This window comes from Python bivittatus, unplaced genomic scaffold, assembly GCF_059951505.1.
Source record: "Python bivittatus isolate LINGU-HERP-01145 unplaced genomic scaffold, Pbiv_v1 ctg000330_np1212, whole genome shotgun sequence".
Classification (NCBI taxonomy): Eukaryota; Metazoa; Chordata; class Lepidosauria; order Squamata; family Pythonidae; genus Python; species Python bivittatus.
The window spans coordinates 51,985,020-52,011,462 of record NW_028277058.1 but is presented as its reverse complement, the minus strand read 5'-3'; the positions used below and the strand labels follow the sequence as shown (position 1 = coordinate 52,011,462).

Here is a 26,443-nt window from a genome sequence, read left to right as displayed (position 1 = left end):
AAAGCAAAGGAAAGCTGAAGTAAGATCATAAGCACAGCTGTGGTTTCACTTAGTGACCACTTCACTTAACAACAAAGTTGCAGGTCTCAAATGTGTTCGCTAAATGAGAACTACCTGTAACTGCTTACCGAATAAGCCACCATTCACTGGGTTCACACAGCAGATAAAGCCATAAACCATGGTTTACAAACTACAACTGGTTGTATTTGCACAATGTGCTAAATAATACACCATGGCTATGGATGGTTTACCACCAATATGCTAAAAAAAAAACCAAAACAAAACTTTTTAAGATTTTGGCTTAGTGTAATATGCCTCTGGGGAGGTGGCAGGAAGAATGATGCAAAACAGTTCAATGAAAGCTCAGCATGTCCAAGGCAAGAACTGTTGACTGTCTGGAGGAGAAAAACAAAACTGAAAATAGGGAAAGGGAAGAATGGAATGGAATGGAATGGAATGGAGTTTATTAGAAAGGTCAAATGGCTGGTTGGTATACAGAATTGAAGCATTCCACAAAGCAGCATTCTGTTGCAAACACCACTTACACCAAAGGTGTGGAAGTTACCTGCCATCATGGCTACAAGACTGGCTTTGTACACATTTGTAAGTGATCCCAGCTCTCCTGTTCCCAAGATAGTTTTCATATGGGCATCGCCACAGGCCTGACGGAATTGACGGATTTCTTCATAAAGATCTGGGAAGAAGAATAATCAATCAGTCAATCAATCTAAAAGTAGGGAGAAAAACCATGTTAGATTTCCACTTTGGATTTAAACAGCAAAAAACAAACAGATGTAGATGAACGAATATAAACTCAAAACTCATCTCATCAAATCCATGCTGGGTTTCTCCTGCCAACCCCTGATCAAAATAATAGGTTTATTTTTATTTTATACCATTTCAATTATTTATACACTGCCTCTTGGAGGAATTTCCAGAATAGTTTAGAAAATCAAAATAAAATACAGAAATAAATGTTATAGGGAAAAAAAAGTTCTATTTCTTTAATCGCATGTTATCTAAACTCTAAAATCAGGGGGACATTTTTTTGTTGGCCTTGGGATAGCATTTAGCCTTAAAGGTGGATGCCACATCTAAGTTTAAATTAAAAGTTAGTACTATTTAACTGAACGTAAATGTTTTGATCACTCAACATGCATTTAACATTTTCCCCCTGTGATCTATTAAACATTACAGTTCAGTAGCAACTTTTATAGGGGCTCTAGAAATGCACCCAAGACTTTGGAGGGATGGAAAGCACAAGCTATGTAATCTTGTTCTAAAGTGTGGTTAACGTTAACTATGGCTTGTTGAAATAGGCCACCTCCATAAAGTATGGTGTAAACCAGTTCTAATAACATTTTGGTGCTGTGCCATAGCTAATCCCCATTCCACTCTGGAAGCAGAAAAGAAGAAAAATGTATTGTGAAGAATCAGAAAACACAAACGAAAACATTATAAGAAATATAGAATAAATCCTTGCCTCTCAATGTATCTTCCTTCTTTTTTGATATTGCTGGACTTTCTTAACCTATAAAGTTAGTCTTGATTCCTGCTGACCTCATGGCTTCACCCATGTAATTTTCTTGGCAGCAGTGCAAAGGTAGCTTGACATTTTGGAGATGTTCCTTTCTTCTGTTTTACTCCTCAGCCAAGCCTACAGCTCTAGTATTCCCCAGAAATCTCCCATCCACATACAAACCGGGCCAAACCCTACTTAGCTTCAAAGCCCAGACAAGGCCACCCAGATGCTGCCAACTGCTCAAACAACACAAGCTTAAAGACAGTCTATTTCTTCTACTCACTTCTATCTTCTCACCATGTGGAGCTCTTTTCTTTTTTCCTTTCTTACAAGTTACTGTATTTTTGAAGCTTTCGCCCAAGCCTAAGAACCCAAGATAAGCATTTTGGAACTCTGGATTCTGATCGGCTAGTGTAAGACAGGGAAACTCCAACCTCAAGTGCAAGTCAAATCTTTCCCCAGAATGTACTTCCTTCCCTTCACCAAGCAACTATGGTAACATTTTCTAGCAGCTTTACCTTCATTAAAGGGATAAAGCAAAGGCTGCACCCAGACAGTGGAGTTGGTGCTTGAGGGTGCTCTGAGTGTGAACATCTGTAAACACCACATGCCTGCTGTTTCACCCATCTCTCCTCCTGGAAATGGCAAACAGTCACGCCCTCTTCATTTTCTTGGGTGAAGCTCTGTATTTAAAATGTAACAAGTGAAATCTTGGATTATAGACCCTGGATTTCTTCTTCTGAACAGAGGCAGGGGACCTGTGGACTTTCAGATGTTGCTGAAATACAACTTCTAAGCTCTCTTCCATCTTGGCGAACTTCAGGGACCTTCAGCCTTTGTTTGGCCAGGGCATCCAGGTTGAATTTTGTGGGCACCCTCCCTAAATAGCTGTCATGGATGATAGGGAAAGTTAGAAGACTTACATTTAGTTGATGTCTTCCCATCATCCCTTGCAGCCTATGCCAATATTTATTATCCCCAGCTTATTCCTTTTCCTTAGGCAGGTGGGACTCTTCCAAAACAGTGCTGGACTACAATCACCCTCCATTTTATTTTCTAAAAATGTTTAAGTGGTTCATTTGGAAATAAAGATGATATTAAGTGCTGGTCCTATGCACCATGCCAGCTTCCATGATGATGATGATGATGATGATGATGATGATGATGATGATGATGATATTAACAAAAAACAAATGGGGTAGGGACCCTGTTGAACACAAAGAGCGATATCCGAAGGTCCACCAGTATTCACAGAGAGCCCAACTGAAATAACAAAATTCCTTTCCCAATATGTTGTTTTATTTTAAATGTTAATCATTTAAGTGAAAGCCTCATTATCCCAGAAGACTAACAGGTATATAAGAGACTGATTGGATCTTCCATTTTCAAGGGCAGTGTATCTCTGAATATAATGGGAGAGCTTTGGTAGGACCTTGGCCACTGGGAGCACAGAACTTCTCAGATGTTCAAGTATCTTAGGATCCAATTCCAGACTCCAAGAATTATACAGATCTTATATTTCTCCATTACTTATGGCATACTCTTAAGAGAAAAAAAGTCAGAAGGATTTTAGTGAGGGGGGTTTTCCCTCCTGCAGCATGAATAGAACACAGGTAGCAAAAAGCTGTGCATCAGAAAAGACTTTTGTGATTCCAGTGCAAGGACTCCATTCCTAAATGGAAAAAAAAGGGACACCCACAATAACTTGCTTTTATATTCCAATCCATTAGAGAACACTTAAAATAATTCTTAAAGCCCAAGCTTTGACAAATCATAGTTCAAGTGTTATGAAGATACTCAACAATAGGTAACAGCAGATTTAACTTAAAGATGAGCATAATTGGACATACGCTAGAGTACTTAACATTTTCAGCAATTTCAGAGTCGTATTCAATGCTGAAAGACTGTTCAGTGAGCCTGACAGCTTTCCATCAAGCATGACCCTCAACTTTGCCACAGGCTTTTAAAAAAGCTCTTTTTAAAAAAAGGGAGAGGTTGTGCGTGTGTGTAGGAGGGAGAGGAACATTCAAGGCCATTCCTTTCAAAATGCACCTGATCACTTCTCTAATTCACAACATATCACAAATTAACTTTTTAGTGGACGCACTATCTGAACTACAAATATGTGGATGCAGTTAACTGGAAAGCAAAGAAAATAGATCAGGTGGGCTCAGAATCTTTCTTCTCTACTGTTTCCTTCAAATGCCACCTCGAACTTGCCATTCCTGTGAAAACCACTAAATGCAGTCTCTCAAGTTCTTCTATTTAAGTATACCCAACTGAAAGAATGGCATTGTCTTCAGTTTTCTATTGCCTTTACTTCCCCTCTCTTCCCTCACCTCTTCTCAGGTTTCAAATTTTCATGTATAACTTTCTCGACTTCTTGTTCTTTGCAAACTGCAAGGCCCACTGTTGATGCCATATCATGGATGGGCAACCAGCAGCCACACAGCTGTATGCAAGTCTAAGACCCCCTTTTTGCAACTCTTGGAAGACCTCCAACCATGATTGATGAAAAGTGACAGCAGTTTCCAGCTAATTTGAGGTGGGAAACACATAAAAACTGTAATGTAAGCCCTCAAATAAGTATAGCAATACTTTAAAAAGCAGAGAAAACCCCCATCTTCTCCAAACTGTGGTAGTGTGGCTACAACCCCTCTGTAGACCTCAGTCCTCTCCAAATGCTACATGTGGCCTTTGGCCACTGAAGGTTTGCCACCCTTGCTCTGTATGAACAGTTCTGACTGCCACCTCTCAAAAAGCACATCATAAAACTGGGGAAAAAATCAGAAACGGACAACACACAGGATTGAATGAAGTGCTATTGCCTATTCACAAAATGGCTGCCATCAGAAAGCAGCCAGGTTCTTCACAAAATAGCTGTTTATCATGGCCATAGGATAAAAAGCACCCAAAACACCCATTTACTAGAATGAAAATGGTGAGATGTTCCCTGCCATCCCTTCTAATCTACTTGTCAGCCTTACCAGGTAGACCAGACAGGAAACACGACCAGATCAGCTTATTGTAAAGTTACATTAACAGAATCTTGCAAGTCTGAAAGTACAATTCTCCTCCCAACTCCTTAGGAGGAGAAATTAGGGACGGTCTCTTCTGAGTCTCTTGCCCCGCCCACTATCCAGCTGTGGGCTATGCTAAATCTTACCTAACCGTTCCCTAGGCAGCGTCTCTGGGCCCAGTCTCCCAAGGTCATTCCCACATACCATTACACCACTTCCCAGGACTGCAGCCCCAAACTCCACACTTGTTTGGCCAACTGGATATGTTTCCAAATATGGCAGTGGGGTATAGCCAACCACCATTTCCTATGGGGCCCTTATGGCTGAATGGTTAAGGCATGGCACAGGCACTGGGTGGCAGGGGGAGGACCCAGGTTCAAGTCACCCTCAGCCAAGGAAACTCACTGTTGACTTTGGGCTGGTCTCTGTCTCGCAAGCCAACTGCTCACAGTTCTGTTGTAGGGATAAAACTCGAGGTGAGAGTGTTATGGATACCAGTATAAGGGTCTCCTGAGCTCTTAAGAGGGATGGCAGCAGATAAATTTAACATAGCATCCAGTGAAGTGGAGTGGACACGGTATTGAACTAGGACTGGGGATACCTAGGTTCAAGACACCCTCATTCACAGAAGCTCACTGTGGTGTGATGGTTAAGGTGTAGGAGAGTCAACCAAGGAAGCTTACTGGGTGATTCTGAGATAGTCACTCTCTGAAACCCATCTACCTCACAGGCTTGCTATGGGGAAAAGTGGGAGGAAGGAACACTGTGTACATTGCCTTGAGCTCCTCAATTAAAGGCAGAGTATAAATCTAACAAATAAATGAATATAAAGGTCACATTATGGATTTCTGTGTCCAAATAAAAATTTTCAACAGGCCAAGCTGCTCCAGATTAACCCTGCCCTGCTAGATTTATTACTCCTAAACACCTGAAAGGGGAAAGTAAATTTTCTTTGGATCAATGGTTTTTAAAAGTGTAGGAAACTGCATTGGCTCAAAAATTAACAAAGCAGCAAAGAGTTTTGAAGAACCTTATAATTAAGGATTATCTATCATCTATCTATCTCATTTATATCCCATCGCAAACTTATACAGACTTATGGGAGTTTACGGCAGAAAAAAATAATGAATAAAAAATAAAAATTAAAAACGCAGCAAATCAAAAATACAATAACATACATCCAAATATTTTCCAGTACTTCTGCAGTTCTTCAGGTTCTGATATTTCTGCATCAGGCAAAATTTGTTTCATCTCTTTATCTTGTAAATCTTCCAAGATGTTCTCTTTCGCATCAGCAATTTCTTCTCCAATATCTTTAGGACATACTCTATTCATAGAAACGTGCATCATTATTGAGACTGAAGCTACTATTTTTTGACCCCATTCTTCAAAAATCTCCTGAAGTATTTCAAACGTCAAAGCGTTTTCTGTCATTTTGCAAGTTCCAATGCTGGCCAGAGACAAGAGACAGGCTTTTCATCTTTTTTTTTCCTTTTCCCTTTCTGCCTGGAATCTTGACTCCTCTCTAGTGTTCAATTTCTGAAATCATAAACTCTCAAGTTTCTATTCTGACTTAAGATAGGTTAAACAAATTGGTCCCCACGAATGTGCTGTTTATTTATATAATTATTTCCAAAATCTTATAGCAAAAGTCCTAATATACCATTATTCCAAATTTGTCTGGTCCCTTAATTAGTTTATAACTTCCTTAGACCAGATTCTTATTTAGCATTTTGCCATTTATTTCTAATTCTTTAAGTTCTTAAGCTTAAAGTTAATTTTTCTTTTATTCAAGAATGAAGGTAAATTTACCATTTGGCTTTTTAAACTGGTTGTTTTGAAGATCTCTAATATCCTTAATGTAGTTGAATAGGTAATTTCCGAAAGTGCTTAGAAAGTGAATTAGTGAACTCAGTGTCCTTTAACAGGCTCCGCCGTAATTCAGAGCACGATGGTTCCCTTTGTCTCCTAGTGCTCAAACAGTGGGAAACTGCTGTCCTGCAGCTTCTTGCAAGGAGTAGCCAGCCATCCAGAGCACAAGTGGGCGATCTCCCATCTTCTTCTTATCCAGAAAGGTTCTGTAGGACCAGTCTACTCACTGATTCTTCCATTTTACCCATGGTCATCATCTCCACTCATTCAGAGACATCTTAGCTTGCCATTCCTCACCTGGAAATCTTATGGACTATAAGACAGAGAAAACAACTAAAGTGGAAATACAAATGACAAGCCAAGAAATTGACCTGGATAAGGACTTTTTACTGGACTTACAAAAGAAGTTGGTTAAAGTGTTGAAGAATCTTTGAGATGGGAAAAAGAAAAATGGAAGAGAGATCAAAATCTATGACAGCAACCAAATGAACTCAAGATTAAGACCTTTAGAAGCAAAAGGAAGGAGTATAAAGTGGGTTTGTTTGATCAAGGTTAAAATAAGACATGTTTGTATAAATCTGGGATCCCTTTATGGATTTTTTGCTGATGCTAGGACTGAAAGGTTAAGGATTTATAGATTTGTGTATGGATATGGGATGGGTTATGGGAAGAAGAGATACTTGCATGTAACATTATATAAAGGGATGAATTATTAAGTATGTTTGTACTTGTAATGAAGATCAGAAGCTACTTCTTTATATTTCCTTTTCCTTTCTTTTTTTCTTTTTTCTTTTCTCTTTCATCTGTATACCTTTTATTCTGTTTTCTTTACTTTCCCTTCTTCCTGAGTTCCACCTCCATAACCTCCCAAAATGGGGGAGAATCAGCTGCTTCTCCCAGCCCAACCAAAATAGTTGGACTGATAAGACTTACTTTTCAATGCCCTGATCATACTTGCTGCCTTTCTCTGCACCGACACACTTTTCTACATCTTTCTTAAAAATGTGGTGCTCAGAACTGAACACAATACGCCAAGTGTGGATTGACTAATGCAGAATAGAGTGGAACAATACTTTTGTTGGTGCAATCTGGAACTCCACTCCCTTTACTATGGGCTACAACACACTGCTGACTTGGGTTCACTTGTAATTGACTACAATTCCAAGATCATCTATATATATATTGCTACCAAGTCAGTTAACTCTTACTCTGTACCAATGCACTTGATTTCTTTTTCTGTCAAAAAAGTCAAGGTGGTTATTGCAACCACACAATTGAAGCCCTGCCATTTTTTTCCATACTGCATATTAAAAAAACTGCAGGGTTTCAACAGTGTGATCGTGGCTCCTATCTTGACATTTCTGACCCCTCCCTGTGAACCTCCTGATTCAGGTAGTTCCTTATCGGCAACAGGGAACTATTGTCAAAACTGCCCCAGCTGTACACATTCTTCAGTACCCACTGTCATTTCTTCTCCAACTTTGCTCCAAAAAAGCAAACAGGATGGTACCAGTTATGCTGAGAGATCAGCTGTCTTTTGCCCCTCTCAAATCACACTCAGTTGGAGCCATTCCATCAAGCTAGCTGAACTATTTCACCAGCTGGATGCCAAAGTATAGACTGTATGGGTTTCTGTACCTTCCCCCCCCCCCACACACCCAGCCTTCTCCCTCCCCAGTCCTCTTTCCTTGCATGTCTTCCTCTAAATATTAGCTTGAGAGCAAGGACTGAGCTTTGCAACCTGCTCTGAGAGTCTTTTTGGCCAACAAACATGGTAAAAATGCCATTTCAAAGAGGTGGAGGTTATCAGCACTGTATCATTCAGGCAAAACAACGGGAAAAAAAGTTGTGTTTTAATGCAAGGATGTTAATTGCATTCCTTTTTTCTCAGCACAGAATCCAGTTGCTGGAGCTCTGTCAGCACTTAAAGGCAAACGATTCAAGGTACATTAAGAAAAAACCAATTACAGAGAAAAGATATCTCCTACTGTATTAAAATCTACTAATTAGTAACATTCTGGGGAGACAACTAGCAACAGCAATCTAAACAGTACCAAACGTGCCCTGAAATTCTGTGAAAACCAATTAGAAAACACAGATTTTGTTGTCAAGAATCAAGCACACTTTTTTTAACAAGACACACCACCTAAACCAATAACCCCTTTGAATTCTTTTTAACAATTCTGTTGCAAATAATTAGAGCACAGGCACCCATGTAGTTTCTTCTTCCCTCCCCACTGCACATTAATTTAGAGAAAAGTGTGGAAGGATTGAGTTTTCACAATATCGCTTTGCAGAAAATGTTCTGTTTCAAAGAAACAAAATCTAGAGATGTATTTGCAAAATTCGTGGCAGCCGTAAACAAATTTAGGTTAAAAAAAAAAAAAGGCAGCCATCTACAAGCATGCCAAAAGGAGGTTCAAAATTTTTGAAGAATCATTAGGAAATGTTGAACACGCTGGATATGATTGCAAACTCTTGGCAAAACTACAGTGAGCAAAATGTCTGCATTACTTTGCTAAGAGGCCACAAGCCTCTCCCTGTAGCCACTAGCAAAGAAAAGAAGACTCCTCCCAAGCTGGCAAACAAAATAAATCAATCTCCACCACCAACTTACTGAATTTCTGTGTTAGTTCATCTTTTTGTGTATATAATGTGTGTTGGCATGTACAGGTAGCCCTCACTTAGCAACCACTCGTTCAGCGACCATTCAAAGTTACAACGGTGCTGAAAAAGTGACTTACAACTGGTCCTTGCACTTATAACCGTTGCAGTGTCCCCACGACCACATGATCACAATTCAGGCACTTGGCAACTGACACATAATTACAACAGTCACAGCATCCCACGGTCGCACAATTGCCATTTATGACCTTTACTGCCGGCTTCTGACAAGCATAGTCAATGGGAAAGCTGGCAGGAAGTGGTGGTCACATGATGTTGCACTTAACAACCGCGGGTGCTTAATGACCGCAACTGGGACTGCCATCGTAAGTCGGTGCAGTCACGTGATTTTTTGGTTTATGACCATGTTGCTTAGCGACAGAGTTCCCAGTCCCAATTATGGTCGTTAACTGAGGACTACCTGTATGGAACTTCTGATCACCTCTGGCAGCCAAACAAATGGTTAAATACATAAATGGGCAAAGAATTAAAAACTGAAACAATTTTCTTCACATTATGGGCCCCAGGTCAATAGCCCGGTATCAATCTGTTCATCTCCAGCTAGAACAATCTCAGGTAAGAACACTTAGGAAAAAAACTCTGAATTCTTGGCCGATTATCACATCAGCTATTATCCTGACTTGGCATACAGCAGCCTTTCCCTACAGATGCCTCGAAGATGTTATTGGGACTGTAACCTCCAAGCCAGAAGAAATATGCAAAGAAGACCAAAGGTCCTTTTGGAAACGATAGCCTGAAACTCTAGATGACCTTTGGTGATCTTGAAAAGCTAAACAGACTTAGCTAATAGTTGGATGGGGCAGCACCAGGAAACCCCAGGACTATAAACTACTGCTCTGAGTAGTTTAAAAACCAGCCTGGAAGAAAGCAACGGTGAGCTCTTCGTACTTGTGCCAAGAAGTCAACATTGACCAGTCCATGAAGTCATCAAACGACGACCTCCACTCTAAAGAATTAACTTTTCCAACTTCAATAAGCAGAGTGGGACTTGCTTCTAAGTCATGGGTATCCTTTTCTGGAGGAATGCCAACCCTAGTCTTTTGCTAACATATTGGGGCAACACTATAGAACTTGGACAAGGCAAGGGAAGGACCTAGAGAGAGTTTAATAAAACATAAATTACTTCCATTAACATTACCACTCCCCTTGTAGGGAATTCCCTCCTCTTTTCTCATACAAAAAAGTACAATTTGGTGAAAAGTTCTGAAGGGCCACTGGGAGTTGGACCCGCGGTTTTGGTAGGGGCATGAACAATGCACCCCTATTCAAAATAAACATGCACAAATTCTTCCTAGTGCTCGCAATGAGCTTTCGGTTTCTTTGGGCACAAAGAGTATAATTTCTTCTAAGTTTAATTTGGGGAAAGGTGAACCTATTTTAAAACTTCTCTGCCTCCACCCCAGAATAAGAAGCTTAAAACAGTAATTCTATTGTAACTTGATCTGACCTCCTCCCTTATAAATTCTTTTCTTGAAGTCTTAATCATTTCTCTTGCTCTGACTGTAACGCAACCATTTTGCTTTGAAAACCTTACTGGCAGCCATTTGCTTTCCAGAAACACCACCAAGCTATCTCTGTGTATTCATAGTTAACTGGACGGGATTAAAGATACTTGGAATCCAACTGAAAGCCACCTATTCTTCAGAAAGCACTTGCACTCACTGGGGAATTTGGAGAAGTGCACTCTGAAGACATCTGGAAGATAACGAGTGCAGGGGTGGGGGAATCTGCCCTAGCACTTTTCATTTGATGCAAATGCTCACCTTCCCATTGGCCTGTCAGCACTAAGGTTCGATTAATGACAACGTCAATCTCTTTGGCCCCATCTTCCACAGCTATCTGGATCTCCTCTAAACGAGTTTTCAGAGCTGTCTGTCCTGCTGGGAATCCAGTTGCCACTGAGGAGAGGAAAACAAAATCCATTAAATACATAAGGGATGTAAAAATAGTGGCAGTACACTATATCAGGACCTAGACATAGGAGACCTCTTAGATCTCTCAGCAGGCTTCAATTCCATCAGCCATGGTATCTTTCTAGACCGACAGGGTAGGGAGTTATAACACTGTTTTACAGTGGTTCTGCTCCTACCTGAGTGGGCAGTCCCAATCAGTGGGGGAAGCGGTAGAGTCCATGGGAGCCCCAAAAGTTAGGGACTCTCTCCCACACTGCTTAACATCTGTATAAAACTACTACAAGATGTTGGTTCAGAGTAAGATGTTGGCAATACATCACCCCCCTTCACCAAGCTGGAAATGTTATGGAAGTCTTGAACTAGTGTCTGGAGTCTCTGTGAGGATCCAAATGGAGCAAACCAAGCTCAGATTAAATCTGGCCAAGACTGAGTTACTGATGAGTAAGCATCCAATAACACTGGCCCCAGTAGTAAAGAGAAATATATAACACTGCTGCTTCACATAGGAGGTGGTGTAAGCTGACCATTTCTTTTAAACATATATCATCCAGATAGATCAGCAACGCCTCGCCGCCAGCATATCTGACCATCTGGTCTGGTCCCCACACCCCTCTGGGAGGTTTGTGAGATGGGGGCTACATGACAAACCTTCTCTAACAGTCCCCACTTTGCAGAACTCCTATTCCTAGAGGAACAGGCATCCCCATCCATGTTAATATTCTATAAGCAAGCCAAGGCTGTATGGTGGTTGTAAGCCATGAGTTTGAGTGAGAACATTCATCTTGCGTATTTAATTTTTGCTGCATGATTATAAGTTTCTTATTTTATTTTATTGCTATACACTGCCCAGGTCCTTCAGGAATTGGGGGGGGGGTTGTAAGTCTTGTTTAATAAATAAATAGGTAAATTAATAAATAAACAAGCTCTTCTATGAAATTAGAAACGGAGAGCCTCCTATCTCTGAGTCAAAATTGGCCCACTTGATCTTAAATATGAATGCACCTGGTATTCTACCCCTTCTACTGGAGGCTCCACATAAGAGGCAGTGAGTATGATGCAACAACACCTCTTGTGTCAAGCAGCGGTGCTGTACCTTTCTCTTTAGCAGCTGATTGGAGACAAACAGCTCCACCTCTAGAGTAACACTCCATTCAGGAGCACTGAAGAGTTTCTGAAGGGAGCACCATCTAACTCCAACACATTAATTCTTCACTTTCCAACCCTGTTCTCTTTTCTTGTGAGATTGGGGGTAAGAACAGAAGTTAAGTACAGGTAGTCCTTGCTTAATGACTGCCCTGTTTAGCAACCATTCAAAGTTACAACAGAACTGAAAAGTAACTTTACAACCGGTCCTCGCACTTATGACCACCGCAGCATCCCTATGGTCATTTGCATGCTTCACAGCTGGCTTCTGACAAGTAAAGTCAATGGAGAAGCCAGCAGTAAAATCGCAAGTTGCGATCACATGATGTCTCGCTTAACAACCATGAGTGATTTGCTTAACCCCACAGCGGAAGTAGGTCACAAGCCTATTGCAGTCATGTGATGTCTCACTTTACGACCACGTTGCTTAGCGATGCAGTTGCCAGTCCCAACTGTAGTCGTTAAGGGTATATGCTTTATTCAGAGCTCCTTCCCTTATTAAACTAGCCACTCCTGTGACCAATGGTGGACTTTCTGAATCACCTTTGGAGCTGAACAGAAGCAGAGTGAAGAAGGAACATTGCAGAATTACATCTCAGTTCATTTCACTTATTTTTATCATAGATTGTTAGGGCTCAACTTTTTCTTTTAATTCGGAACTATATCAAGGTTGGTTTCTAGAACCATATGGCATCAATGACGGCATGGGATTGTTCATCAGTCAAGAACAAGACAAATTTTTTAATGAATGAATAAATAAATTTAGCAGAGGAAATTGAGAATCTCCCCTTCTGAAATTCAGGCAGAGAGCTTACCTGAAGCTACCGGGATGTGGCAGCCAGCAGACTTGAGTGCCTTAACTGCATCTGCTACTCTAGCTGGATAGACACAAACTGCTGCCGTTGTAATGCCTGAAAAGAAACCATCATCAAGCCTCTGTTATCTTCATGTGGCTCTTGTCTGCTAACCCTAGTTCACCCTAATGGAGCCCTCCCTCATTTGCACCCTGCATAGATGGACTTCAACCACCCAAATCCCCAGCCACATAGTGATTATGAGAGTCCATGCACGACCAATCTAGAGGGCATCAGCTTGGGAAGGATGGCCTAGCGTTTGCCTTTCAGAAGAAAGCCTTAAAAGTCCTTTCCCAACTGTTGGAAAGGCAACAAGTTCAACATTATTTTGGAATAGCTGAAGAATTTTAAAATTCTTTACTGATGAAATGGCCAAGCAGATAAATGGAATCTTGTTTGGACTATTACAGTAGCTTGTTGGCAGGCCTTCCTGACTCTGCTCTACATACTTGGGTTCAGGTGCAGAATAGTCCAGTCTGTGCGGTCCTGGACCTTCATCCTACTTCTTCCTTCCACCAATCTCTATGTAGGCTGGGTCTTTGCGAGCACCACCAGTTCAAACTGATGCTGATCTTCCAGGCCATGCATACAGGAATGCCCAATTAGTTGAATCATCTGATTGAAATTCATGTTCCTGTCTACTCAGTTCAGCTGGATAACGGAGGTCACTTAGTTTTCCTGAGTACCAGAATGGCCACCTCACGTTTTAGAGCTCTCACCTAGCTCCTTCCTTTTGGAATTGATTCCCCCTCGAACTACGTTTGGAGTCTGATTTCCTAAGGTGTAGAAAGCCCCCTTAAAACACTTTTTTCAGATATTTCATGAAGTGGCAAGAACCATTCTTTTTGGTCGTAGTGCCCAATTTTGGTTTAAATTACACAGTGCTGTGGTTAGATTATGTTTGCAAAAATGGATAGTTTTATAGCTGCATATATATTAGTTCATATGATGCTCCAATTTTTATTGTTATTTGTTTGTGCTGTTCTTAGGTACAGGTACATATCAAATCAAATAATGACTCCTACTGTTTTGTTTCTAATATTACATTAAAATCTTGGTTCTCCAGATCTTTATTCACCAGACACTGGATGGAAGAGACAAATTTTTACTTCAGCCTTCCCCTCCATTCAATGGACAATATCCATTGTTTTTGAAGTAGACAAGTGAAATAACTTACACAGTATCCAGCAATGTATATCATATGCATAATTGCTTTAATGTTTTTTGACATTCCGGTCAATTTATGTCATTTGCATAATTACTTAACAACCCAAGTGATAAACATGGATGCAAATGACTTAAAACATCAATTATATAATTATGCAAATGACACAGATGAAGTAAATTTGGGTTTTATGGACATCCTTTTCCCCAAACAGTCCTTTAAATTAAAATGTTACTGTTTTTTTTTCCAGTTAAGGAGAGGCATCCATTCAGGTTTCCTGAATCAAACACCATCATCCTCATCATCACTCATCACCTTTATTTAATGTGATATTCCACTTTTTCTCCAGAGCTAAAAGTGGCTTATGTGGGGATCTTCCTTTATCTATCTTCACAACAACAACCCTGTGAGATTGGCGGTCTGTCAGTGACTGGCCCAAAGTCACCCAGGCAGTTTCTATAACACAGGCTGGACTAGAACCTGGGTTGTCTCAGTCACAGCCCAACACCTCTAGCACTTCACTACCCTGGATTATATGTTAAATTTAAATGTCACCATTCCTCTAGGAGTTCAGGAACCCATAAAAGGTATTCCCTCCCCCAATTTTAACCTCCGTGACAATAAAACCTGTCCAATGAGAAATGAACATGCTTGTCGCTGACACACTGCTTGGCAGGAATGGAATGCTAAACAGAGCAGGGCCAGTTAGCTACTTTCCTCAAAAAGATTCCATACTTTAAAATATTTTGCTGCAGCAGCTAAAAAGAAATGTTGATTTGAAGTTTTAGAAGTCAGATCTCTTAGAGGTTCCCACAAAAAAAAAAGTATGTGCACCTGTTTCGCTGTTCAAGATGGAAGTCAACAATTGGAATATTAACTCAAGTGACCAAGCATGTCCTATCATGGCCATGATTTAAGCTAAAATCCAGAGGATAACTCCCATTACTTTAGTCCAACAGAAGCATAAGAACAATGCACATTTCTTCTTGGCAATATCCCTAATATTTGAGATTTATCAGGACATCAAGAACTGCGAATTTTTCATGCATGGGTAATGGCTTGAAGAGTGATTATACAATACTGGTAGGATCAATCCACTCTAAGTCTGTGCAAGGCAGCGCTGACGTGCCTTAATGTGATTTGCATTATTGAGAAGAGACAACACAATTTACCTTGATCAAGTGCTTTGCTTATTCTTTTATTCTCCACTTAGCCTCATCTAGCACTTGAAAGTGTTGGAAGAAGCTATGGACAAAAGCAAAATGAAGCAATTCTCCTGCAATTTAGTCTTTCTGAGGAGGACTTTTGACCCAGTTGGGTCAATTGTTCTGGTGCTGTTGAATTTGCAATATACTTTTCCAGGTTTTTTTCTTGTTCTTCCATTTTAATATTATATGTCACGTTGCTAACACAACTATACCTACTCAAGTTGTTTCTCTTAGTTTGATGAAGGACAATAAATTTAAAAATTATCAGTAGACCTTACCCAGATAGAACCAAGGTTTCATAACCACAAAGTACCTTTATCATGCATATTCATGGCTCGTAACAAATCTTCTCTGATAGGATGTTTGGCTTTGTAGCATAATCTGCAAACATTGGACGGGGTGTCATCTCCAGAGAGGGTGGTGAGGTCTATACAGGTGACGGCCCTCAAAAGCCAAGCTGCCTTTATTTTAAAAACACACAGACCATAGTTAGGAGAAAATGCCCTTACAATTGAGGTACATGGCTGGTGAAAACCTGTAACTTGGAATCTGTCATGGCCCAGACTCAGGACTCAGATTCCTGAGCCTGTGGAATGTCAGCCTCAGAAGGGTTGTCTCTTCTGAGGCTGACATTTCACAGGCTCAGAAATCCCATGAAGCTGGTCAAACACAGGCACCACCTGAGCAGCTGGAGAAGTCAGATGAGGATGATGTAAGACCTCCCAACCTCCACATCTGACGAGTAGAGAGCAGAGCAGTGAAGGTCTATTAGGCTCCTCACCACGCAAGGGAGTAAATCTCCCGATTAGTGACAGCTGCACCCTGATTTAAGAAGCAGTTCTGACCCACATCCCCTTATTGGAAACACCTGTCTGATTTCCTGATCTGGTGTGTCATACCTGTAAATCTTGCTTGTGAAACTCTAACCTTGGACTGGCTGACAAACCTGACTTGGCTCTCTAAACTTTGGATTGGATCTGGACTATTCTTCTGCATGCTCCTGTTCAAAGAGAAGCCACCCAGGCAAGCTTACTTTCCAAGAGACTTTGTTGATATATATTTCTTCCCTTGTCTACTGTTATCTGCTCAGCCTTGAGTAAACTGCTTTCCTCACCTAGCAACTGTGTGTGAGTTTGAAACATGAAACAGGACAGTACAGATAGTGTCAGGTTCAGCCCAAGAAACTCCACAAGACAGTACTGGAACAGCTCAGTTACTTTAGTAGCTCACACCTGCTAGACAGAATCTTGCCAGACTAACTCCAAACTCCCAAAGCCTGCAACTGAACACTACGAATTCCTTAGGGTGGTGCCAGTCTCATCCTCTTTGCTTTCCCAGGCTCAGGCTGTGGGCTGAGGAAATGCTTCTGTCCTTGAACCTCCTCATCCAAGTCCTCCATCACAGGTAGTCCTCGCTTAACGACTAGAATTGGGACCGGAATGTAGGTTGCTAAGTGATGCACTTGTTAAGCGAATCATCATGTGATTGGACCTGATTTTACAACATTTTTGTGGCGGTCGTTAAGTGAATCATGCAGTTCCCCATTGATTTTGTTTGCCAGAAGCTGGCTTGTAAGGTCGCAAATGGCGATCATGTGACCCCAGGATGCTGCAACCTTCATAAATGCAAACTGGCTACCAAGTGCCTGGATTGCGTGACCACAGGGGGTGCTGCAACAGTTGTAACTTTCGGCACTGATTGTAAGTCACTTTTTAGCACCGTCATAACTCCAAACGGTTGCTAAACAAACAGTCGTTAAGCAAGGAGTACCTGTATTTGGTTAGAGCAACCATATCTAATGACCACTAGATGGCAGCAAAGAGTTAGTTTTCTATGTCTCTTTGCTGCTATCTGGTGGTTGTTAAGAAGATTTCTTGTAGCCCAGATAAACCACAGAAACCACCTTGGGTTACATGGTGGTCTCCCTTCCTTTTATCCCCACAATACCACAACTATGCGTTGAACTGATTCAAAGTCACCCAGTGAGTTTCCATGGCTGCGGGTGTTCTCAAACAAGGATCACCCCAGTCCTAGCCCAATAGCAACCCAGTCCACTATATTTTTCCTTTTTCTAGTCTGCATGCTTTTGATTTTAAACAAGCCTCAAATTAAATAGTAACTACTAGTTTGACATAAACAATAGTCAAATTACTAAATGAGATATGTGTAAGCCAGCATCATTTGGTATCTTGTATACAGGAGGATGCGGTGGCGCAGCGGCTTAATGACGCTGAAAGTTGCCGGCCAGAAATGGTCGACACTTCAGTGGTTCGAGCCCAGCCTTCGCGTTGCAGTGAGCTCCTGCTTCCTCCCCCAGTTCCTGTCAACTCAACAGTTTGAAAACTCACATGAGTAGATAAATGGGTACTCTCACTCCGATGGGAGGAAAAATCCTGGCGGCACCTTGCAAAAAGGAGTCGGGAGCAGTTGCCAGTAGCACGAAACCACGCTCGCCTGAAAAAGGCGCGAAGCAACCCCGCCTCCTGCGCTTGCCAGCTGGGCTCTACTCTAGGAAGGAGGCACTGGCAAACCACTTCCAAAACACCTTGCCTTGAAAACTGCAAAGGACTCGTCCAAAAAAAAGCAGTCACTGCAGAGTCGGTAACGACTGAGTGCAGATTATATATATTTTTAAAACAACCTATTACTGAAAGCTGAAAAGAGATTTCAACTTATTCCCCTACTCCTCACCTTTATAAAAAGTATGCAACTCTTTTTTCTGTTTTGATCTAAAGCAGTTTTTCACTCTGGAAAAGGGATTTAGTTGAATCCCTATGTTAACTATAAGAAATAGAAGAGAAAAAATATACAATTAGCTGCTAGGAAAGGGATTCTAATCTCCTTGTCTGCAAAATGAATTGTGAAGACAATTCCAAGAATCAGTAGGAGTGGCTTTTTAAAAATCAATTGGAAAGTTGTATTCCTCAATGTGGTCATGCCCTGAAAACCTAACTGGGTCATCCATGGAAAACCTGATCTTTATTCACAGTATTTGGAACCAAGACCTCTCCAACTTGTTCAACAAGAAGTATGTCTCCAACTTGTTCAACAAGAAGTATGTCTTAAAACATTTGTGTTTCAGGTGTTCTTGGTGGCCTTCCAAGTCTGAAACTAGGTTGGATAAACACATCATCTTGGACCGACCCATTGTCACTGTTGAGTTTTGATGACAAAAGGAGCAAACATCATGACAAAACACAGTGCTAAAATTCATGGAAGAAGAATGTCTCTTTTGGAAACCCAACAGTAGGTCACTCAAGAAGGGACTTCTCACCTGCCAATCCTTTTTCATGGCTCGTTGAGTCTGAATTTGCCCTGCCCGCTTTAGAACAGCTGGCTGATTCACCCGAACTCGTGCAAGCCATGTGAGATCTAGAGGAAAAAATACCCATTTATTTCCATTGCCATTTACGTTCCAAATCATAGTTGGAAAGAACAGAAACTGAAGGGGAGATGGAAGCAGAACACTCTTAGACACTGATCCAGCCTTTCATAACCTGCTGCCTATTGATTGTTTAGGCCTTCTTCTTTCATAATACCCAGTCACCATAACCTGTGGAATTTAACCAGTCTGTTGGAGGTCACCAGATTGGGGGAAGCTAAAACAGATGTTAAAATTTCAAGTTGTTTTATACCACTACCACCATCACTCCACTGCAAACTATCAAACAAGAGCTCAGCCCTTTTTAAGATAAGGTGTAGCACTCAAGATCTAGGCTCATACATCACAATTAGTGGATTGATGAAGCTGTAGTTCTGCAAAGCCTATCTGGACCACATGAGTTGTCAGCCGATCAATTTGTCACTAGATTGGCTGGTGATGGTGGGAATGACTATGAGAGTCAGAGACAGGGTGGGAGAGACTGGGGACTGAAAGGTGGAGTGTTATAGTTTCCTGCTGACCTGAGTGAGAGCAGGGCTGGAGGGGAGTGGGTACTAGCAGATTGATATTGGTAGTTTTGGATGGTGGGTTATGAGACGCTGCTGGGTGAGAACTCAGCACAACTTTGTGTTGGTCAGGTGGATAATAGCGTAAGATGTGGTAGCAGCATTTTGATGATATTGAGCAGAGAGAGCAGACTCCTCTCTTCTTATACTGATTCCCCTTTCTAGGGCCTGTGCTCATCCCAGGTTCCAGATCACTGGATTCTCAGTGTCCCTGATCCCAGGATGTTGCTGCTTAATGTGAGGTCAGTCTGCAGTAAGTCCTCCCTTATCCACATGCTGGCTGGAGAATTCTATGAGTTGAAGTCCACGCATCTTCAAGTTGCTGAGGTTGAGAAACCCTGATCTAGATTACCTTTGATGATTCAAAATGGGAGGGCCTATGACTATTTAATATTCTTCATTAAATTTATATGCAGCTGAATCTTCAAGACTCACATCAGCTTATTCACCACGTAACAAATATCAGTAGTGAATTCATACCCAATAATCAGTAACATCCTACTAATGCTGGCAACAATCACTCCTGAAGAACCTTTGGAAAAGTTCTGTCCTTAAAAACTTCCAGAAGGCAAAGTACCGCTTCAGCATTTTCTGGTCTCAACCCCATCACCTGTTGAAATTGGGGTACCAGAAGAAGCTCCTCTCAAGAGACATCCTCAAATGGCTGTCTTGTAGCTAAATACGGCTTTTAAAGTCAAAGCTTGTGCTTTGAATAGCATCCAGATGTGTAATCAAAGCATGGCCTCTAGAATAGGAGCAATATGAACACAGCAGCTAGCCCTAGTCAACAGGCAACTGGATTTGATTTGGACCAACAGCAGCTCCTGAGTGGTCTTGAAGGACAGCTCCTATGCATAGTAATAGTAGTCATATTACTATGCATAGTAATAGTAGTCATAATAGTAATAATTTATTAAGTTTATATGCTGCATTGATTCCCAGGTAAGAGACACATCTGGAGATACTAAATGGGAGAAGCTGCTTTATCTAAATCAACTTTCCTAGATATATCTGAATATAGCCTGTGCTGTTTAATTTGGAAGTTGCAGGTAAGTTGCTACCAAAAATGAACTCTCAGATTAGCTATATTGTTCCAGACCACGTATGGAGCTTTTTTGGCTGAGGATTAACTTCTGGAAAACTACTGGACCACCTCCAGAATGGCTGGATCAACATGGCCAGAAATAAGAATGGAATTTCTGGTGTTCTCCAGACTGTTCCATTCCAGTATGGTAATCTTGCACTTCCCTGTTGAATAAAGTGCAATAAGAAACTATGTTTATCTCTATTTTCAAGATTGACTTTGGGAATATGCAATCAATAATTGGCATGATGAGAGCCAGTTTGGTCTAGTGGTTAAAAGCACTGGGCTAGAAACCAGGAGATCATGAGCAGGTGTGAAACCAGCTGGAAGACTTTGGGCCAGTCACTCTCTCTCAGCTCCAGGAAGGAGGCAAGGGCAAACCACTTCCATAAATGCTACCAAGAAAACTGCAGTCGCCAGGAGTAAGACTGCCTTGAAGGCACACACACGAAATTGGCATGATCACCTCTGACTTAGATACTTCTATTACTTACATTTATTATTGCATGCATATCCCATCTTTTGAGAGGGCATATACAGAGGTCTCCCCTCATTCTATCTGCATGGCAACAGCCCTGTGATGTAGGATGGGCTGAGAGATTGACAGCTGCAAATTCACTTAGTGGCCTCTGCAGACAAGTGGTACTTTGAATCTGTCAGTGGTTAAGATGGTGGACAAGGAATGGGGAGACCCAGATACTACTCCAGTGACCATCCCAGAAGCTCCCAGGGTGACTCTAGGTCAGCTTCTCTCTCTCTCTCTCAGTCCAACTTACTTCACAGGGTTGCTATTTCGGGGGGAAATGGTGATATAAGCACCATATATGTCATCATGAGCTCCTGAAGGAAAGGCAGAGTATATATTTAACAAACAAATAAATATTACACTGGCTCTAAAAAGGAAAACTGGATTGCACAGCTGGAGAGGAATACGTCTGAATCATCTTGAATGTCTGCTGAAAGACAAAGATGTTTCAATTCATTAAACCTGGGAGTGTTAATACTACCATTTTTAATATGTCATCTGTTCCATCTAAATATTCATGGGGCTTCAGGGATCAAAGTAATTAAAGTAGTTAAACTACAGCTAATTAGCTAACTTTCTTTAATCCCCCCCTGGAGGTGGGGGGGTGGAAAACTGTTTTTTTTCTTCTTCTGAAGATATGTCAAAAAGCCTTGCCTTCAAAACTGTATTCAGTCATTTCTCGGGAAATCCAATCTTACTGAATTCCAGGACAGTCAACCTATTCTGCCTAGGGTCCAATGCAGTGTTTCTCAACCTTGGCGACTTGAAGATGTGTGGACTTCAACTCCCAGAATTCTCCAGCCAGCCATGTTGAGAAACACTGGTCCAATGGCAGGTTTGGTGCTAAAGGCCAAAACTAAAACCATGCTAGAACAGGACTTTGCAAGGCTTTGAATTTGGACTTCTAAAAGCGCTTCAGAGGGCTAGAAAATATAAACTTAGCACCTTTCTGCAAACTCTTAAAACGAAACACCATTACCCAGGATTGCACAGCTACCCTCTGCAGTTGCCCCATGTTGCTGAGAAAAGATGCGTCTGTTTTAAAGGTACTACCTCTGTGTTCTTCAAAGCAGCCCTTTTTGGAGATCAAATCCAAGGCACTAATAAGACATTTATTTTCTTAGCCAGTCTAACACAGCATTTCACCCAGGAATGTTCCCAAGAAATGTGTCCCCAAATTATTAAGGAGGAAATGCCAACAGATCATAATACATCTACCTTGAAAAAACACAGCTGTGAAAAAAGGAAACATGGTGTTTTCATCTGCAGGCCCTGATCCTTTGAAACATCTTGGCTGTCTAACATGTTTGCTAAGAGCTAGGATTATTTTTCCTTTCAGACAACCCTGCAATCATCTTTTGTAATACTGGGTTATCTCTGATTTTCGCTTTTGATCAGCTGATATGAGACTTCTCAAATATGACTTAGCATCCTTTAGTTGCACTGGACTGCAATGACCCCGATGATGTTCTAAATGCCTCTGAAAACCTGTTATTCTACCAAGCGGTTGTGAGTCCCTACAGGTTTCTGAGCCATCTGGATTTTTTCTTCCAGACATACAAGACTCTTTTCTATGTTATTGTTTCCTCCTTTTTAAAGGGTAAGCCTCCCAGAATCACTTGAACTTGAGGGGCCTCTAAATAAATAAATAAAGACCCATATTACCATGGCCACCAAAAGTGTTCATCTTGGATTTTCATGAAAGAAAACTTAAGAATTGACCTAAGAGTTCTGCAGAAATTGGCTTTAGTACCCCAAGCCACAATGTACCAGGTCAGCCATCCCACAAAGAAAGACATTCCTATGATTACAGAAATCCATTTAATTCACATTTCTAATACTGGTGAAAAGGACATTTAATTCCTGTAACTTTTACTCTACTGTCTGAAGGAACCCAAAATGGAGAGATCACTCAGGATACTTTTTGACCCAGACATTTTTGGGGGTTGCAGAAATAAAATTATGTGGCTATGCTTGCATGGTTTACAATTGGTTGATTCATTCATGATTTATTCAACTAACCCAATTGCCTAGGTTCACAAAACACACTGAACCATAAACAAGCAATAGGGGCCAGGTTCGTACATGTTCAGCTAAAAAAAGGTTGGCAGGTTGGTGGGTCACTGTGTTGTGTAGACTCAGCATTTCTAGGCCTCCAGTACATTATTCTGGATAAAAAAAATCCTGTAAACAAAGATTCCATTGGAAAGATTATAAATAATAAGTGACTGAATTGGGGAGACTAGTGTGTAGATATTCTATACCAGTGACTGTCTCATTTAGTGATGGTTTGTAGTTATGACGGTGATGAAAAAGTAGCTTTACGACCAGTCCTCGCATTTACAACCTTTGCAGGTTTGAAAAGCAAAGGAAATCTGAAGGAAGATCAAAAACACAGTCATGGTTTCATTAGCAACTGCTTCCCTTAACAACCAATTGGAGTTGCTAAACGAGGACTACCCGTAGTACAGAAGGCAACACTACTCACTGCCTGGGTCCCTGCCCAGCAGACTTCCATGTCAATCTTATTTTGTTGCAAGATCCCATTTGTACTATAGAAGGCAAAAACAAATAAGGGAGATCACCACTGAGAGCCATAAGGCTCCTGATCCTGCTGACTTTTAGGAAGGCCTTAAAAACATGCTTCTTCTGGCAGAAGCTTGATCCAGAATGAATTGTGAATCCACCCAATTGTTTGTGTTTAAGTTTTTATCTTCCCCGGTACTGTTGTTTGAATGATTTTATGTTTTTAATACTCTTGTAAGCCCCCTTGGATCATTAGTCCCTATAAATCAGTGTTTTTCAAACTTGGCCGCTGTAAGATGTGTGGACTTCAACTCCCAGAATTCCCCATGCTGGCTGGGGAATTCTGGGAGTTGAAGTCCACACATCTTACAGCGGCCAAGTTTGAAAAACAGTGCCAAGTAAATGAATCAACAGACTTTCCACACTCACACACTGGTTCTGTTTTCTCTTGCAGAATGCGAGCCACGCACAACATTCGGCGCGCCTTCCTTCCCTTCCTAAAGCAGTTCGCATTCAGCTCCCTGCCACCCAACGCGCCCTTTCCACTCTTCCCAGGTGGGAGGGCACTGCCCGTCTCTTCATATCGCCCGTCTCTTTATACAGGCACTAGCGAGGGAGAGCAACGGTTGCGCGCGGTGCAGCCAAAGGAACTGCTCCCCTCTTCGCCCCCACACCTGGTCGGCGTTCCTTGCCCAACTCTTCGGAGGAGAGGATCTCTCCCTTCCTGGGGATGAATACTACGCCGGTTCGGGCTCAGCACGATGGCTCCCCGGGAGAAGCGTCCTGCGTTCCAGGCGCTAAGAGGCCCGGGTTCGAGGCCCCGAATCGCTGGTGCGCAGTGCGCGCAAGCGGCAGGTCCCGGGCAGAAGAGGAAGGATGGGGGCGGCTCTCGGGCACGTCTGGAGGCTGGGGCAAGGCGCCCAGTTTAAACCAGCCCGTCCTTTTTCCCAGCCCGCCCCCGCCGGCTCCGTCCACCCTTCGCCCGGGCGCGCCTGCAGCTGGCACTGCGCCCGCCGCTGCCGCCCGCCTTACCCAGCTCGGCACCCCGGTTGCGAGCAGCCATGATCGACGGAGAAGCGAAAGGCGAGCTCTTCCAGGGCAAGGCGCTTTCCGCGTTTCCTGGTTACGCCCTTTCTCTCCTGCCCGCCCCGCTTTCCCTCCTCCGCTTCCTGCCGTCGCCCCACCAGGAGGGCCCCCGGGCAGAGACGCGCGAGCCGGAGCCGCGCGTCTTCGGGAGACCTTCGTGGGGCGAGCGCTTGCAAGCTGGAGACCAGGCGGGCCCGCGGCGCTGCAGAGTGTAAAAGCAAAGTGAACAAGGAAAGCAAAGCAGAGGCGGAGGGGTTGGTGGATGAGTTTTTTTAAAAAGAAGGCATGGGCGGCCCTGTCCGGTGCATGCTTCACACGAACCCTGCCCGTTGCCCCGAGAAGGACAGGGCTGCAAGTGTGCAACGGCGCGTGGTCGTGATTTATGCACTCAGTGTTTTGTTTCGTCAACTGCAGTTGCCCCTAGGAGTAGCGATTGAGCTTTCTGGATTTTAGGACCAGGAGGCTATCTCCGTTAGTGATTTTGATAAATCAACATTACAGAGCAGGCAACGCTAAAAACAGCCTCCTGGTGTACAGTAATCCTGAAGTCAAGATGCAGGCAGCCCTTGTTCATCTCCACAATCTTGGAATTAAATGTAGCCCTCTCTCAGCCCAGCCCGTAAGGCAAGCATATTGCAGCGGTGAAAAAATGAGAGGGAGAGACCCCCCCCCCCCAAGTCCATCACTCAGAGAGAAGGTAGGATACGAATGCCACATTTGGAATCCGGCATAAAAACTAGAGAGCAATTCAGAATTTATTGGGTTCGACAAGTGGCCTCTGGCCTGCAGAAGCTTCAGGCAGGGGCCAGAGGCCCGTCATTTTCTTCCTGCAGAAGTGTTAAGAACTGCAGATTTTCAGTTGTTTTTAAAGCTGTGCCAGTAGAATTGGATGCGGTTCTTGAGGTCAAAGGTTTTCTTCTCACAGTAAATATAATTGCTTTGGAAAGCCCTCGTTCCTTTGGGTTTCATAATAAAAGGTCCTGACCTTCATTGGAGTAGGTGTCGCAGGGTTCCACCTGATGACAAATTATAATTGCTTGGAATCCACCTACCTTTACTGTCCTGAGCCTTCAAATACTTTCTGGGCTTAAATGTGGCAGAGACAGTTGTGTGAAGAAAGCCACAAGGTGAGTTGCAAATCTCAAGAGGCACAACTGATCACAGAATGCCTTAAGCTTGCAGTATGATCCCCCATCTTTGCAGGTAACCATATTCATGTCCTCGCCTAGAGGTGGAGGGTTCAAGCCAAAAAGCCTGTGGGAAACATGCAAAAAGACAGGGCACCCAAGAAACAGGAAAAAAAAAATTATTGCATCTATAAGCAACCAAGAAAGCTGGTACTCTTTAAATCAGGTGATTCAAAGAATACAGCTCAAATTCTGTTTTAGTGCAAGGAGAGTTACCATTGCTTTCAGACCTTCCCGGTATAAAAAAAAACATCTATAAAAAAAAAACAGTATTGGAGGCTAGGCTACAATTATTCTTCCTGTCATATTTGCTTTTGATCTTGTAATCTGTTATCAAAATGCAGTGAAAATCTTACTATTTGTCCTAAAAGCCCACATTCTTAAGTACATGATCCTGTATAACTGTAGGTTCAGATGGCACATTTTCATCTTTTTTCACATCCTTTTCCACTAAGGCATCCACTAAGAATGGGATGTATTCTTTTTAACAAATCCATCATAACTGCATTAATATTTCAGGTATTTTACTGCCTCCAAAGATTCAGTACATCACAGAGCTAATCGTAATTTCCAGCTCCCCTTGTACTGTAGAACACTCGGTTAAGAATCTTCCTCAACATCATACCTGCCAGATTCGTTGGACTACAACTCCCAGGTCTCCAGCCAATGTGGCTGATGTGTTTATGTGCATGAGACAATTTACT

At 42.1% G+C, this 26,443-nt stretch overlaps 1 protein-coding gene across 1 annotated transcript in view; it reads right to left on the bottom strand.

The window, feature by feature from the left end:
- Window positions 1-24,656, bottom strand: part of DERA (deoxyribose-phosphate aldolase) — a 49,923-nt gene extending 25,267 nt beyond the window's left edge. The window contains exons 1-6 of the mRNA XM_007422976.4: window positions 24,499-24,656; window positions 18,657-18,754; window positions 15,696-15,843; window positions 12,971-13,066; window positions 10,863-10,997; window positions 566-694 (exon numbers count right to left, since the gene is read on the bottom strand). Of these exons, the coding sequence (XP_007423038.1) occupies window positions 566-694; window positions 10,863-10,997; window positions 12,971-13,066; window positions 15,696-15,843; window positions 18,657-18,754; window positions 24,499-24,529 (637 nt within the window). The 5' untranslated portion in view covers window positions 24,530-24,656. The remainder of the gene's footprint in view (window positions 1-565; window positions 695-10,862; window positions 10,998-12,970; window positions 13,067-15,695; window positions 15,844-18,656; window positions 18,755-24,498) is intronic.
- Window positions 24,657-26,443: the final 1,787 nt, after the last annotated feature.